At 48.6% G+C, this 14,729-nt stretch overlaps 2 protein-coding genes across 4 annotated transcripts in view; one reads left to right on the forward strand and one right to left on the reverse strand.

The window, feature by feature from the left end:
- Nup205 (nuclear pore complex protein Nup205) overlaps positions 1 to 14,729 on the forward strand; it is a 23,230-nt gene continuing 8,501 nt past the window's right edge. Inside the window, exons 1-4 of one of the 3 annotated variants that reach the window (XM_089548447.1) lie at positions 1 to 4,188; positions 5,160 to 5,731; positions 10,298 to 10,478; positions 10,849 to 10,929. In XM_089548447.1, coding sequence (XP_089404573.1) covers positions 1,585 to 4,188; positions 5,160 to 5,731; positions 10,298 to 10,478; positions 10,849 to 10,929 — 3,438 coding nt within the window. In that variant the 5' untranslated portion in view covers positions 1 to 1,584. Of the gene's footprint in view, positions 4,189 to 5,159; positions 5,732 to 10,297; positions 10,479 to 10,842; positions 10,930 to 14,729 lie in introns of all 3 variants that reach the window. The other 2 variants (XM_089548446.1, XM_089548448.1) reach the window with 2 other exon arrangements.
- LOC149339789 (cytochrome c oxidase subunit 7C, mitochondrial-like) lies at positions 822 to 1,406 on the reverse strand. Its single transcript, XM_089548455.1, has 3 exons — positions 1,178 to 1,406; positions 980 to 1,112; positions 822 to 893 (listed from the first exon to the last, which is right to left on the reverse strand). The coding sequence occupies exons 1-2, from the start codon at positions 1,286 to 1,288 to the stop codon at positions 996 to 998; spliced, it is 228 nt and encodes a 75-aa protein (XP_089404581.1). The 5' UTR covers positions 1,289 to 1,406; the 3' UTR covers positions 822 to 893; positions 980 to 995.

A 14,729-nucleotide genomic window follows, 5' to 3' on the forward strand; every position in this document is an offset into this window, starting at 1 on the left:
AAGAGAACTTGCCAGGAGGCTAGTGCAAAAGTGCAGGAGAACTCGTGCAGCACTACGTCAAATCGAGTGCCAAAGTGCAGCTGGCACTAGCTGCAATGGCAAATCGATGGCGTGAGTGCAGCCCCGCCTGAACTGGTGCAGAAAGTGCAGCCAAATCAAGCGGCAAAAGTTTGTGTGTTAACAGGCGTCGAGTCTGGGCATTTACCATTAACATCTCACTTTCACTGAGTAGTCCAGCTAGTTCAGCAATACTTGCTATAGCATGCTTGGAACTGGACGTGTGCCCTTATTTCTATAAAAGCACTGCATTCCAGGTCCAGCTGACTACCCACCAGCTTAGAGTTGAGGTAGATGAATCTCCAAGTTTGAGTTACAGCTGTATACTGACTGCAGCCCCTTCTCATCTGGTTCGATTTGTGAGACTACAGTGGCATAAAAGTGGGTGGCTAGTAGATGCATAACCCACCATTGATCACAACAGGGCACTGCGCTCTCGAGGTATGCGAACAGTAGGCATGTACTGCACGAAATGGGGACAAGCACTTCCAGGGACCCACCGCAGCGGTTTTCGAAAGGTGCAACGCCGCTATGCGAAAGTGAGCTTATGCAGCAGCGCACCTTATCTGAAAATTCGAAATCCCCAATGATTTCATCCTCGGCGAATTGCGGGGCACCACCCCTCCATAAAACAGTGTTTTTACTAACCTCAGCCATCCCTACGCACGAAACCTCGGAACTAGCCGTACAAATTTACAAATGCCCCTCAGATTCAAGGCACCTGCCAGGCCTCGTGGCCACGAAACTGCACAGGAGGCGCAAACTGTGACGGAATGAAATTTATTCTAAGGCGTTAAAGAGATAGCTTCTCGCTGCCCGCTTCGCACAGCAGTATCCTGGAAAGGAAAGCAAGCGACAGTAATCAGCAAAGTTCCGAAGTACTACGATGCGCATTACTATTGCATCGAGTACCAGAACCCACCTATTTTGGGGCCGCATCACTGCTTCAGGAGCTGGTGCCGGACAGCGAAGAATGGAACCGCAAAACCGCTTCCGAAGAAAAGGGCGAACTTGATGGTCAGGCCGAACTTGTTATTAATCTTGAAGGGCAAGTTCTGCGAAAGGAACGAGAGCACGTCAAGCAAAATGCGCACCGGTGCCTCTCCGGGACACCCCTTACCGCGCCGGGAATGCCGCTCGTGTCATGGTCGTCGTGGCCACTTCTCCGGATGGCCGAAGTGGTGAAGTTTCGTGCGGAAACAGCCAGACGAGTAACGCGAGACATACTCATGTTTTACTTCAAGTAATCACGCCGAAGCCCACTGTGTCCTTCGTCACCCTTGATCCGTCCGTCCGTCCGTTCCACCAGTTCGACTGCGCAAGTCCTTCGGATTGAGTTGTGGATTAGATGCGGATTGTGCTTGGCTTGGCACTAGCCAGTTAGAAAGTCAGCGCGCGTAGAGTGAGCGACGAGCCGGCTAGCCGGAATTAATGGTGGGAGCTGCGGCGCCGCGGGAACGCGGGCGAGCACGAGATATCGCCTAGTTTGAACCGCCACTGATTTTACAGTTCCATACTGCGGGCCAGATGGCTAGTACCATGTCAGGCACTACACCTTTGGTGAATATGGGCTGTTCGTCGCTGTGGACGCCGTACAAAGACCTCCAGCAGGCGGTGGAAGCCGTACTCGTGCACAAGGATGTCGAGGCCGTTGCTGACTTCGTCGCCGCGCTCCGACGCCATCGGCGTGACTTTGCTGCCCTGTTGGAGAACCCGGCACGATGTCCTCAGCACCGCGATGCCGTGTCCCGGGCGCCGCAGGAAGGGATCGCGGTATCGGGCAAATCGACGCCACAGCTTCTGCCCCAGGACGTAGTGGGGGAGGCGCTCCTGCTGAGCGACATGCTAGACCTGAACGAGTTAGCCGCTTTGGAGCTGGTACTTGCGGCACAGCAGCAGTTGCCGCTCTTCCCTGAGCTTACGCGTGGTTTGGTGGCCGTATTGCTTTATTATGACGGCCGCCGAGCACTGGTGAATGCACTGCGTACGCTGGTGCAGGTTACCGAGGGCCGAACCTGGACTGTGGGCCTCAATGCCGACATTCTAGCCACTGTCACCAAATACACCAATGGATTGCGCGACGAGGATGGCGTGCTGAAACGCGCACTTGACTTGCTCGATCGCTTCGACTTGGCCCGTGAACTGGAAATGCTGCAGCGGAACCGCGCCCTGGGACCACCGCGCTATCGTCGACAGGTACACGACATGATCCAAGAGACGCAGCAGTCTTTGGCCGAAGTGGTTTTCTGTTGGGCCTGCCAGACGCCCCTGTCTAAAAGAGACGCTTTGAATGTTGTGCGCTTCTTGGCTGAGCGTGCCCGTACCGCGGGCGATGGCGCTCTTGACAGCGTATCGCTGACTCTGCTTATGGCACTGTTGTACGCGCTGGACCCGAACTCGCTATTGCGCGACGTTGAGCTGGCTCTAGCTCTGCATCGAGAGCTGACGGCGCCACGGCAGGCTTGGAAGCTGGAGTCGCTGCGTAGCATCGCGCAGTTTGCCTGGGCGCTCAGCTTGAGCGCCCTGTCACAGCTGCCGGCTACAGCCAACCTGGAGCCGGATCTGGTTGCCTGCCTGGAGGAGGAAGAGCGCATCACCGAAGCCGCCATCGAAGCCAAGGTGTTTACTCTGCTGCGGCAGCTAGTGGTACGCTCGCATTTGCTACATCGGGAAGAATTCTTCCTCAAGAGGATGCACAATCTGCTTGCCGACTTCATCACACTCATGCCACTCAAGCTGAAGGAACTGCGCACACAGGGTGACGAGACGGCACGCATCTTGAGCACTTATGCACAAGACGGCCGAGCTCCACCAGAGAATTTGCCGCGCTGCTTCGAGCATCTACTGGAACTGGTGACTGAGCTCTATGCCCAGGACCCACTTGATTTACGTCTTGCTGATGAGTATTGGCTCGAGGGCCCCGATGGCGACAAACGCCAGCTATCCAAATTTGTGCGACTGGCAGGTGATGTGCTGCCGGCACTTCTTTTTGTGCCATATGTGTCGGCACTGAGCAGCCTGGCCCGGACCCCCATCGGTGCATGGAACTGTTTCCAGCTCCTCAAGAGCAACGGCAAACTGGCAGGCGCGCAATGGAGCCCCGTCTCGTGGGACCATTTCTTCGGCTCGCTGCACGAGTACTACAACTGCCTGTGTCAGGAGAGATCTGAACATTATGGAGCACGCACTGTTTCACCTCTTGAGCTCCGTGCACTGATTGCCATGCTGCAGCTTTTAGAGACAGTAGTACGCCACGCTGACCCAAATAAGGGGAACCATGCTGACCAGGAAAAGCTGTACCACGCTGACATGGTAAAGCTGGCACTGGCTGAGCATCCACAGCATGGACCACTGGCACTTCTAGCTGGACTTCTGGGCTGTGCTGTTCCACCAGAGCTAAAGGCAGCCCTGCTGCGTGCCTTGGCTGCGTTTGCCACATCCCCTGAGCTGGCACCGCGCATCTGGCAACTGCTGACTCCCTGCTTGTCTGGCCTCCATGCTGAGCTGGAAGAAGTAGAGAGCCGCAATGAGGAGTTCCCCATAACAGCAGCACTGCTTGTTCTGCTCGCTGCACTCTTTGACCACCCCCCAGGGCCTGGTGCCTCACTGTTCCTTCAGCACGTGCATGAGGCTGTGTTTCTGCGGCTTCCCGCACGGGCTTATAGGCACCCCAACGAGAAGTGGCAGCTGGCCGCTGCCTGCCTCAGGGTGCTTGGCAAGCCATGCATTGAAGTACAGCTTCTGGAGCTCCTGGAAGAAGGGGGCGCCCTGCCACTACTACTGCAACTCCTGGATGAGGCAGTCGGTGAGCAGGGAGATCCTGCTGAGGCTAGCCTGTGTGCTCTGCAGCTGCTGGAGCGAGCCATGCACCTGCCGTTTCGTGACCGGCCAGGGTGCTCGTTGCATCGTCTTCTGCTGACCAGCACCAACCCACGCACTGAGCACCCGGACTGTGGCCGTGTCCTAGCCACCTACGTCACTCACGGAAGCCTGCTGCCACGGCATGCTCTCGCAGCTGCACGCATTCTGCTTCAACTATGCATGGAGCCGTCCTTGTCCAACCAACTGGTGGCCGTCTTCCAGGCTGATCGGGTCCAGGTCCTTGTACACGGCTTTGCTGAAGCTCTTGAAGTAAGTGCACACAAACATATGCCTTGTTCTAGTTCGTATAAGTAAATGAACCCATTTTTTGAAATAAATGAACAGGGCTAATTTTATATCTTATGATCATATGCCTACACTTACGCTTGCACAACCCATCTCTCTTCATGTGTGTGTGTGTGCATGTGTACATGTAAGAGAGATGAGAAAGGAAAGGTGCAGTTACAGTGAAAGTAGGGAGAAAGAAAGATGCATTGTAGTGGGGTGCTTCAGATAAACTTTGACCTTGTATGTGCCCCGACATCTAACTCCTGCACTGTACCAGCATTAATGCATGCTGTTAGCAGCCATGTTTCAGTCATCAACGCTGCAGCTGCAGAACAATCACGATTGTCAAAACAAAGTCCTGGCACTTATAGGGTTAAAGAAGGTTTTCATCGGGTTTTTGACAGGTACAGGTTCCTGTAGTGTGAAGTGAAGTGTCTATCAATACAGACTGCCCTTTGAGGACCAGTGCTGTTTTCTTTGCCATGTACTACTGAGTGAGCTGTAAAGCTGGTGCATTCCATAGTTATATCGTAATACCATTACTCTTCGTCAGGACACTGCATAAAGGATGTCTCTCTGCACAGCCTCAACAAAGCCAGCTGCATCGCAGCTTCGTTTAGAGTGGAAATAAAAAAAATTGGTTGTCATTGAACACCCTTTCTTCTACACTGAACTACTCTAAAGTGACAATTGGTCAACCTTGAGGTGCTGATGCAGCAGCATTCAGTTCTAGTATCGTTTAGTGCTGTGTATTAAAAATTTTGGGAGTGTTGTAGCAGGGAGGATTGATTGCTCCATTCTTTACATCTCACTCTCTTTCACGTTAACATGCTCATGATTATGCAGTAACTGCTTTGTGCAGTCTAGAAGATTAACTCTCCTCATGCAAGTCTGGGCTGAATGTTGTGCAAGAGGCGAATTGCAAGCATTGCTTTGTGTAACAATGCATCCAGGCGTCCACCCTGGATGTGCCCACGGGCCGCGAGGACAGCTGGTCTGACGACGAGGTTCGGGCAGTGACGGCGGCGACGCTGCTGCAGCTGCTGCTGGTGTGCCTGCAGCAGCCTGAGCAGCCAGGCCTAGCGCAGCTGCTGCTGCTTGGCTCCGAGCGTGGCTCACTGCAGGAGCCAGGGGTCGGGGGCCAGGCGCGCACGTGCCTCCATGCATTGCTGGCCTTGCTGGAGCGGCCCACCAACTCTACCCAGCAGCATGGAGCCGGGACATTGCTTGCCCTGGGCTACCGGCTGCTGTGGACCCTGTGCAGTCGGCCTGCCTGTGGCGGGGACACGGCGCTGCGCTTCCTGCGCTCCTCGCGGGACTTCTTTGCCCAGCACTTGGAGCTGACGCATCGGCCCCCGCTCGCCCAGGCCTGGTTCCTGCGGCTGCTTGCGCTGGAGCTGCGGCTGGCGGCCAAGCATGGGCCCCGGTCGCACGGCCAGCGCCTGGTGCGCCTGCTGCTGCGCGACCGGCGCCTGCTGCGCATGCTGGACAGTGCTGCGCTGCCCACTGGGGACCCTGTCAAGAGGTGGGTCCCACTGCCTTGCTGCCAGGGATGGAGTGCAGGAAGAGAAACTTCATCGTGCGGGACTGGGCCCCAGCAATGAACGAAGAGTGGGAGGGAAGCCGGTCTGTCCTCTAGTTAATGTTTAAACAAGCGGACTTCTGTCGCTGACACAAAGTCTAGTTCTCTTGTTGAAATGTTGACTTCCTTGGGAGGCTTCTTTACCTGTACCATGCATCATAAGATAGCTGTGTCACAGGCTCTTGCAATGACAGAGAGGCCATTTGCATGCTGATGACATCGTGGGTAGCCTTGAAGGATAAAAAGCACCGTATTTTCAGTTTTGTGGTCTTTCTTTAGAATGATGCTCAAGATAGTATGCATGCATCGCAAATTGGAATGTGCCTACGCCTCGTAAATAATGTATTATTAAATTTCTTCTCTCATGCTGGTTCAGTTGTAGTTTCAATAGCCGAACAGTGGCTATAACATGAAAGTTGACTTAAGGTCGTGCAAGGCATAAAGTGTGTGATGTTATAGCTGCTTGTTTATTTGTTGTCATTGCAGCTCTCGGGGCAGGCTGGCCTAACAGTTGACTGAAATGATGAGGCAGTCGTTATATTACAGCTTTTTTAATGACTCTGGTGTCCTGAAGTCAATGTTGGTGCCACAGCCACTATTGAACTGTTCAGATCGGATCAGCAAAAGAGACGAAATTCAGTATGGTGGTTGTATGCCTTTGCAATGGTGGGAATGCTGTGCCAACCTGCACCATTGCATTAAACCTGCTACATGCAGCTACAGATTAGTGCTCCAGGGCTGTGCTCTAATACTATTATAGCAACCAAGAACTGGTCCCAATGTGCACAGCTGTGGCATGAGGCATGACTGATTTCTTTTCCCGATAGCTGATGAGAAAGGTCACCAATGGAGTTCGACCCCATACCATTTCGTGGTGAATGCACAGGAAAAAAAAAATATTGCTTTTAAGGGGGGACACTGGTCTTGAAAAGAAAATTTTATTAATTTAGTCATAGTTATGAAATTTTCAGGGCTATGTATTTCTGTGCGCTGATTCTAGATATGTCATTTAATTTCATGTAAAACAATTCCTTGAGCACTTATGCACATTTTATGCTAGTATTTTGCGGAGAGTTTTGAAGAAAATTTGCTGCAGGAAACTCGCTGAAATGTATGCCATTGGGTTCTCTTGATACCAAGGAATACAATAAGGGTAAAATTATCATCCTGGCTCTAATAGAACTTGAGTTATCGGGTACTGAAGCTGCCACTTCAGAAACAGGAATACACACTTTCCTTCTCATTTCTGAAGCGACAACTTCAAAACTCTATAACTTAAGTTCTATGATAGGCAGGAAGACAATTTTACCCTTACTGTATTCATTGGTGTCAAGAGAACCCAATGGCACACATTTCTGGGAGTTTCCTGCAGCAAATTTCCTTCAGAACTCTCCGCAAAATACTAGCATAAAAAGTGCATAAGTGCTCAAGGAATTGTTTTACATGAAATTAAATGACACATCTAGAATCAGCGCATAAAAATACATGTCCCCTGAAAGTTTCATAACTATGACCTCATTAATAAAAATTTTTTTTTCAAGACCAGTGTCCCCCCTTAAGAGGCTCAAATATTGCTAAATTTGGGTCCTGCTAGGTTTATAGGGCTTTTGTGCAGCACCATTACGTTTCCCATGAGGTCAGTGGAAGACCACAGGAGAGGCTTCGGATGCACTCCAGATGATACAGCTCGGTTCCACGGACCTCATTCGTGCTTGTTAGCTGTGTAATGAGGCGACTCGCACAGTTAGTGTGGACGGCCACAGTCTTTTTTCGAGCGGTGCTGCTCAGCAGGCCAGTGTTCGGAACCGCAAACACGAACTTCGCCAGCTTCGTCTTCCTTCTTCTTTCTCTCCTTTGTCGGCGCTAGCTGCTGGGGCATCAAACCCCAACTCTCTTTCTTATAACAGTGCCATGAACAGCTGAGCTTCCAAGTTGTTTGTACACTAGACCATGTTAATTTGAAACTTCATTGTAGAGAGTTGGTTCATTTTAATTGGAGTTGTAACTAAATAGACCCACTTCCAGTGATGGGTTGGCATATAGTGACCACATTGTGCGCGCGTGGTATCGAGCTTGCGGCATTGCCGGGTGCCTTCCCACACGAGCTTCAATCATATGTTTCAGTGTTAAGTAATGTTTAGATTGTTGAGTCCAAATCTAGCCTCTTCCTGGAGGGATGTGGGGCTAAAATTACAATTTTCACCAAAAAAGAACGTGTTTTTAAATTTGCGTTGTTTCAGATGCCTGATTTACTAAGGAAACTTTTCACCAAGTTTTGTTTTTATCTGCGCTGTAGAAAAGAAGAAGATGAATTCTTTCATAAGTTGGTGGCGTGCGTTCGCCATCAAAAATTCCCAGGAACGTTTTTTTCAAGACGCAGCTGCAGAGCAGACAAAAACCGAATGCTGAGAGAATGCCCACGTTGGGAAGTTTGTTTTTCATGCTTTGTAGTCATAGACGATATTTTATCAAGATTACACCGCATCACTAATGAAAAACTAAAAATGAGAAGCATGCTTTTGGCCATGGCAACTACGGATTGGCTGGAAAACCAAAACAGAAGCTTGGATTGGCGGAAACACAACACATGAGCTTCTGACGCTGTTTTCGTGCCACTTGGAGTGTTGCTAAGCCAGACCTCGTTTTGGCTGCATTCGATGCTGATTATTTGTGCATCTTTCGGACCAACCAAGAAACCGAGGAAACCATATCACGAGCACAGGCAAGAACCCTGGACAGCTGTAAAGCTGATAAAAAGAGAAAACTTGAAGCAATTTCCACACTGCAATGTTGTTTTGGAAGAAGAGGGTCCGACCTATGCTACAGGATGCTTTGATTGTAATTATTTTGGCCATAAAATTAAGTAACACGCACTGAAATATTTGAACCTGTTTTCTCAGATTGCACTTTTTGGGAAAACAAAACCATTAGGAAAACTTATCATTTCCAAACTGCTTCGTGAAAAACTATATACTTTCAAGATGGTTCCTAGGCAGAAATTTTGTCGGAAACAAGATGAGGTACTTTTTAGATCAAATGCCTGACATATAATGGCAACAAAAAAACTGTGTCACCGTGTGCTGTTGCGAAAAACGCAAGTGGCAAGGGCATTGAATTGTGCGCCGTTTACCCGGCTCGCTTGCGCTGGTGGTCGCGTGCACCCGGATCCGAAACTACATGACCACCTGCAGTTCGGTTTGCAGCCATTTGGCCAGGCCGCACGCAGGGGCGCTGTTTTATCGTTCGTTAGCTCCTTTGCCTCCCACTGCTGGTTTCGCGATTGTATCATTGCACGTTTATTGCTTTGAGCTGAGCACACGCCATCACGCCATCCCATGGGGAAGTACATAACGTGGGGCGGGGCACAATTGGACATGTGTCTTATAGTTGGAGCCAACTGTTTTGTTGGCCAGTGAGGGTTGCGAGATAGGGGTCTATGTATAGGCGGCAATATACAGTAAATATTGTACATTATGACCTTTGTAGAGATTTTTAGGACATGTTCAGAAAATTTTCACGTAATTTGAGCGCCTCCTGTTTGGAGCCGTAATTTAAAGAATAAGAAAAGTGCACAAATTACATGAGTAAATACGGCATTGCAGGAAAAAAAAATTTTTCTCACCGCTTCTAGTGGGCATGACCATGGTGTTGTAGGAAGACTGAAGCTTCAGGTGTTCTGAAATGCATGTGCTGCTTCATGGACGGACTGAGCATTCCTACTTTTTGCGCAGTATGAAAGTAAGAGCACGGTAGCAAACAGTGTTGGGTCCAGAGTACACACTTGTACATAAATGCTGTTGAGGGTTTCAATGAGACATTCATTCAGATTTAATCATTTCCCCAGAACTTCTGGTTAATATTTATATTGCCAGCGACTACTCATTGCCAACTACACAGGAGCTTCTTTTTCTAAGTTCTCGAACATCGAGAAACTTAAAAAATAATATTCGAGGCTTTTGAATACTGTTACTGGCTTTGAAGTCTGTATCGAATACCAAATTAACCACTTCGGTATTTGAACCATCCAGGTATTTGTACAGCCCAAGTGTTTATCCATCTTTCTTGTTCCCACCATTGGATATTAATTTTGTGTCATGTTTTTCTTGTGTACTGCCAAGTGTTTCAGAGTTTCAGAGAGGGTTCATTCATGTCATAAAGCCATTACATTTGTCAAGGCTGAAGTCTGTAGCTATTTGTGAGGTAGTTTTGTTGACTTTGCCAAAGTGGTGTGCGTGAAGTGCCATATATTAGTACTTGCATAATGACCGCACCTCATTCCTCCCAAGATTTACCTAAATCTGTGGGGTGCATTTGTTACGCAGAGTAATTATATTAGGAAAAATTTATATTTCGACAATATATGTATCATATGTGTGTTTTTTATGTCACTACTTTCATTATGCAAGTTAGTGCAGCATTTGCTAGGTTGGTTGCTAGCTGCACATCGAGACAGTGTGTGCAAGAGTTTCCTCTATCAAACAACAGGGGCACTGGGGGGGGGCTTTGCAGTCGTAGCACAACGTGGGAATGCCTGGAGCCCTCCCAGGTGGAAGCCCTGCTGTCTTCGCTGGAGCAGCGAGACCTACTTGGCGGACCACCCCAGCTGGACGTAGCTGTGTTGCATCAGCGGTTGCTGGACGCAAGCCACGCCCTGCTTGCCCTTGGCCAGAAAGAGATGGTTGAACGTGATGTGAGTCCCATCGCTAGCACTTGCATAGAGCGCTCAACTTTCCTTCCAGTGAAGATGGGTTTTTGATGACATGGTTGTGAAGTATGGTGACTCTTCCATGACCACACAGACGTGATGAGAGGCATTGAAGCAGCACTGACAATATTGACGTCGATGGCTGTGATGAATGTATGCAGTGCTTGCTGTAGTTGGGCCTAGCCTTCTGAATACAGCCCAAGCCCCATCAAAAGTTAGCATGGCTGCAGGCACTCATTGTATGGGCCACTGGGACTGGCTCAATATACCATTTACGGCTTAAGTGCAAGAATGCTCCGACAGTGGTGACATAACCTTCGGGTTTGTATTGCATGTGGTTCTATGGAAGCTGCAGCGCGGCTGGCCTGCAACAGCGTGGGAGTCGGGAATACGCGCCTTCCAGGAACATAAGACCGAAGAAAAACTGCACAGTGAGGTTTGTCACACTTGTGATGCATCAAGCTGTTGCTGTTGTCCTAGTCTGCACTTGCTAGCTTATCAAATGCAGATTGTTCTGCAGGGCGTGGGTTTTCTCTTAAGCTTCAAGCCTCTGGAATTGCTTGAACTTAATGTTGGCACTGTGCTTCAATGCTTTCAGCCATCCATAGAAGATAACATTGCTTTCGCTTTGGCTTATAGAACGGGGTGCAGTGGGCAATGCTTTGCAGAGCATGACTGTTTCCTGCAAATGCATGATAAATGTATTGTAGGTGCCACCAGCTTCCCGCATTTGTTGTTTACTCTGTAGAGATCACCTGACTTTGAGGCAATCAAAATTGAGGCTGCTCGGTAGAAGGGGCTCGTTCATCAAAAATCCTGAGAATTTTTAACAATTATATAATAGGCTTAACGGTTAGAGGTAGCTTCCCTCTTCTTTAAGTTAAAAAAAAAAAAACGAAAGAAAAGTGAGATGCGGCTCTGGTGTCTGTATTTAACGCACAGAGTATGTAGAGAGTACAAGGAGAGGAAGAGAGCGGGAGAAGGCAGAGAATGATGAGAGAGCCTTGCCATGACCACCGTCATTCAGGTATTACTGCACTGTTGTTAAGGTATAGTGGGGGACTAGATGGTTGATTGGCACTGACAGCATAGTTAATTCGGTCATACTGCCCACCGCTGCTCCCTTTGTAAGTTTGGAGGAGGTGGAGCAACGAACTTTTCCACCTCACATGCAAAAGAAGAGATTTGGACTGCTAACTGGTGATAAGGACCATGCCTGTTTAGCTGTTGACTTGAAGCAGGAGGCATAAAAAAAGTTCAAGAATAGAAAGTTTACTTCAGGCAACAAGCATCAACTAAAGATTGCAAGAACATGAGAGCTTGTCCAAAAATAGTGTCAGTTACTCAGACACGATGCAAAGAACAAGAACAGAATGATGACGCAAACAAAATTGTTAACATGAGCAAAGAAACTCCAGGGTGATGATGATACAACACTGTTACACGATTAAAGCAATAGTATTATACAAAAGAACTAGGCAAGAAGCAGAGTGCATGAAGAGAACAAAGAAAAGGGTTCGAGAGAGCGGGGAAATACTGTGGCTTAACTGCATGCTGGGAATATCCGGTTGCAGGGAGCAACTGCAGATCTTTGAGGATCTTCGCTGTGGGGCCGATGGGATATCACAGATAGGAGTGATCTTGGAAATTTTTAAAAATTATTTTTGCAAATTTTTCCTTGCCTTTCTTAGGACACACCTGCTCATTAGTATACAGTAATAAGCCAACGCATATACTAGGTTCACCTTTGTTCGTCAAGGAGCAACACAGTTTTGTGACCTATGGATTGCGTCCTCGCCTCGCAGACTGAATTGAAAGGGAGGTTCAATTCCCCACACCTTTGGAAGAAGTTTTATTTCTCGTTGCCTGGTCCTGTGGGATTTGGGACGCCACTTTTTGTGGACATCAGGTTTTGTTGCCAATGAGCCATATAATGCTTTCGCATTTAAAAAATTTGAATTGCATGCCACTGACATGGCTCGCTCGCACTGGCAGACTTTGGCTCATCTTTGGTATGTGCCGGAATCCAAAACTGCCGAACCGTTTGCTGTTCGATTTGCTGCTTGTCAGCCGGGCTACACACAAGGTTGCCATTTACCTCTGACTGCTGCCTTTGCAGTTGTATCGTTTCATGTTTATTTCTTTGAGCTGCTCATGCACTGTCATGCCATCCTGTAGGGAGCTATATTACGTGAGGTAGGAGGTGGGAGGGGTGATATGTGTTGATTTATACAGGGTGTTTCACCTAAGACTTTACACAATTCTTCCAAGACGTGCTAACTAGCAGGCTGGTTAACTGAAATTGAATAGTTAATTTTCTGTTAACTTTTTAACTATTACTGTTAGGCTTCTTAAATACTATTGAGAGGCTGTAGCCCACTGTAAGTAATGTCCATATCAGTTTTTAGAATTTCGAAAATGCTTTTACCCTCGGCACTGTGAGCTAACAAATTTTGGCTATTTCAATGAGTTTCGTGCACTGGAGAGGTTACTTTGCCTGCAAGCTTCTCAAAAGCACATGTATTTTGGCACGATGTAGCCAAAATTTGTTGAGCCACACCGCCGAGGGTAACCACATTTTCGAAATTCTAAAAACTGATATGGATATTACTTTCCGTGGATATTACTTTTTGATTACATTTAAAAAAGAGAGAATGCATTGAAGTTTTGTCACACTCATTAAAATTGTGCTGACCTCCTGCAAAAATAGCCATCGGAAATTGTGGGAGCTGACCCAGATGTGTTGTCGACGTATCCGTGGGGTGTGAGGCCACCTATAGACCGTTTACAGCGCGCAGTTCTTCCATTTAAGACCAGGTGGTGCTTAGGCGCACTCAGAACACAGCGTCATTATAGTCCTCATAAGTCACCGGCGTGTATGCAGCGATGCAGCAGTGGACATATCGCGGGTGGCTGCTGAACGTGTTTTTTGTACAAAGATGTAGAAAAGCAGAGGAAATAAGAGCTGAGTTATGGACAGGAAGAATTGTAACATAGAGTTTAATGTGTGGGACAAGATCATTTGCGGGCTTCACGGAACCAAAGTGAGCAAACACTCACTGCCCCTGTTCACGCCCATTCCCCGTGCACCCTTTCCAAATGGGCGAACGCAACAAACACGTCCGCCAGCACTATGTAGCCAATCTAGGAAAAAAGCTTTCGATCTTAGAAAGTCTGCGAGGGTAAGTGTACAACATGTCCGCATGAACAAGCTGTTCCGCAGCTGAAACCGAGATGGCAAGCTTTCAGTTGCTGTTAGTTCCGTCTGCATGTGTAGCGAGACCTCATTGTTCATAAGTGAAGGCGTGCGGCCATTAGTAAGAGGAGCGCCTGAGGCTGAATTAGGAACAGAGAAGAAGGACAACTTGCGCTCCTACATACCGGTACTGTAGATTATGCAGTGCACAGCCGTGTGTGCGGACAGCGCTTACCGTCCATCTCTGTATTACATGCCGTCTAGGTGCTACTTTTAAACTTTGCCCTGAGAAGTGGGTTTTCGTGGACCATATTCGAAATAGAGCACTTGCATTATGGCTGCTGTGCTGGGTGGTTGTCCTTTCCTCGCGGTCCATGCAAGGCAGTCACGTAAAGTGGCCCCGCAGGCAAGCACTCGCAGTGAAACTGGTTACTCACCACCAACTAGACCTTGAGAACTTTCATGTCTGCATATCGAGTGTTGAGTGCACCATAATTTTAAGTGTGAGGCTGACAAACTTGTGAACTTCGTGTAGCTTGAACATGTTGCTATGTGCTCGTTAAAGGGATACTGAGGCGGTTTTCGAATCAGCCAATTTTTCAGGGTTTTGAAGTAGTGTCATTGCTGATCACGCCTGTGAAATTATTTTTTCGATTTTGGCTAAAACAGTGCCGCAATCACCAATTGAAAGCGCGATGTTTAAATCTCCCACGCCTCGCGTGAGCGCAGGAGAGGAGAACAGCAGAGAGGGAAACCTTGTCCATGTTTTCCAATGTGACGTCACGTTGAGGAGCCGGGGATACTTCGGCGCACCCGAGCGAGCTTTCAGCGTGCGTTGTTTCTCGTGCTGCATGTGTTGTTCCTCGTACTGCGTGCGTTGTGATGTACAAAGCGTGTCAGCCGACCTTGAGAATCATGTTCAACACGAGGTACTACTCTGCGTTCGTGTCCACGAACAACCACGGCCGCGACTGTGTCGTCTTCCACTGTTTTCCGCCATAAGCTCGCAGCGCAAGCGCTCGCTGCTGTGACGAAGAATT

This window comes from Amblyomma mixtum, chromosome 6 (assembly GCF_055824585.1).
Source record: "Amblyomma mixtum isolate Tamu chromosome 6, ASM5582458v1, whole genome shotgun sequence".
In the NCBI taxonomy this organism is placed as follows: domain Eukaryota; kingdom Metazoa; phylum Arthropoda; class Arachnida; order Ixodida; family Ixodidae; genus Amblyomma; species Amblyomma mixtum.

Coding starts and splice junctions, on each gene's coding strand:
- LOC149339789 (XM_089548455.1), bottom strand. CDS start 1,288: ATGAGTATGTCTCGCGTTACTCGTCTGGCTGTTTCCGCACGAAACTTC. Junction 1,113..1,177: donor CGAGCGGCATTCCCGGCGCG/GTAAGGGGTGTC, acceptor TTCCTTTCGCAG/AACTTGCCCTTCAAGATTAA.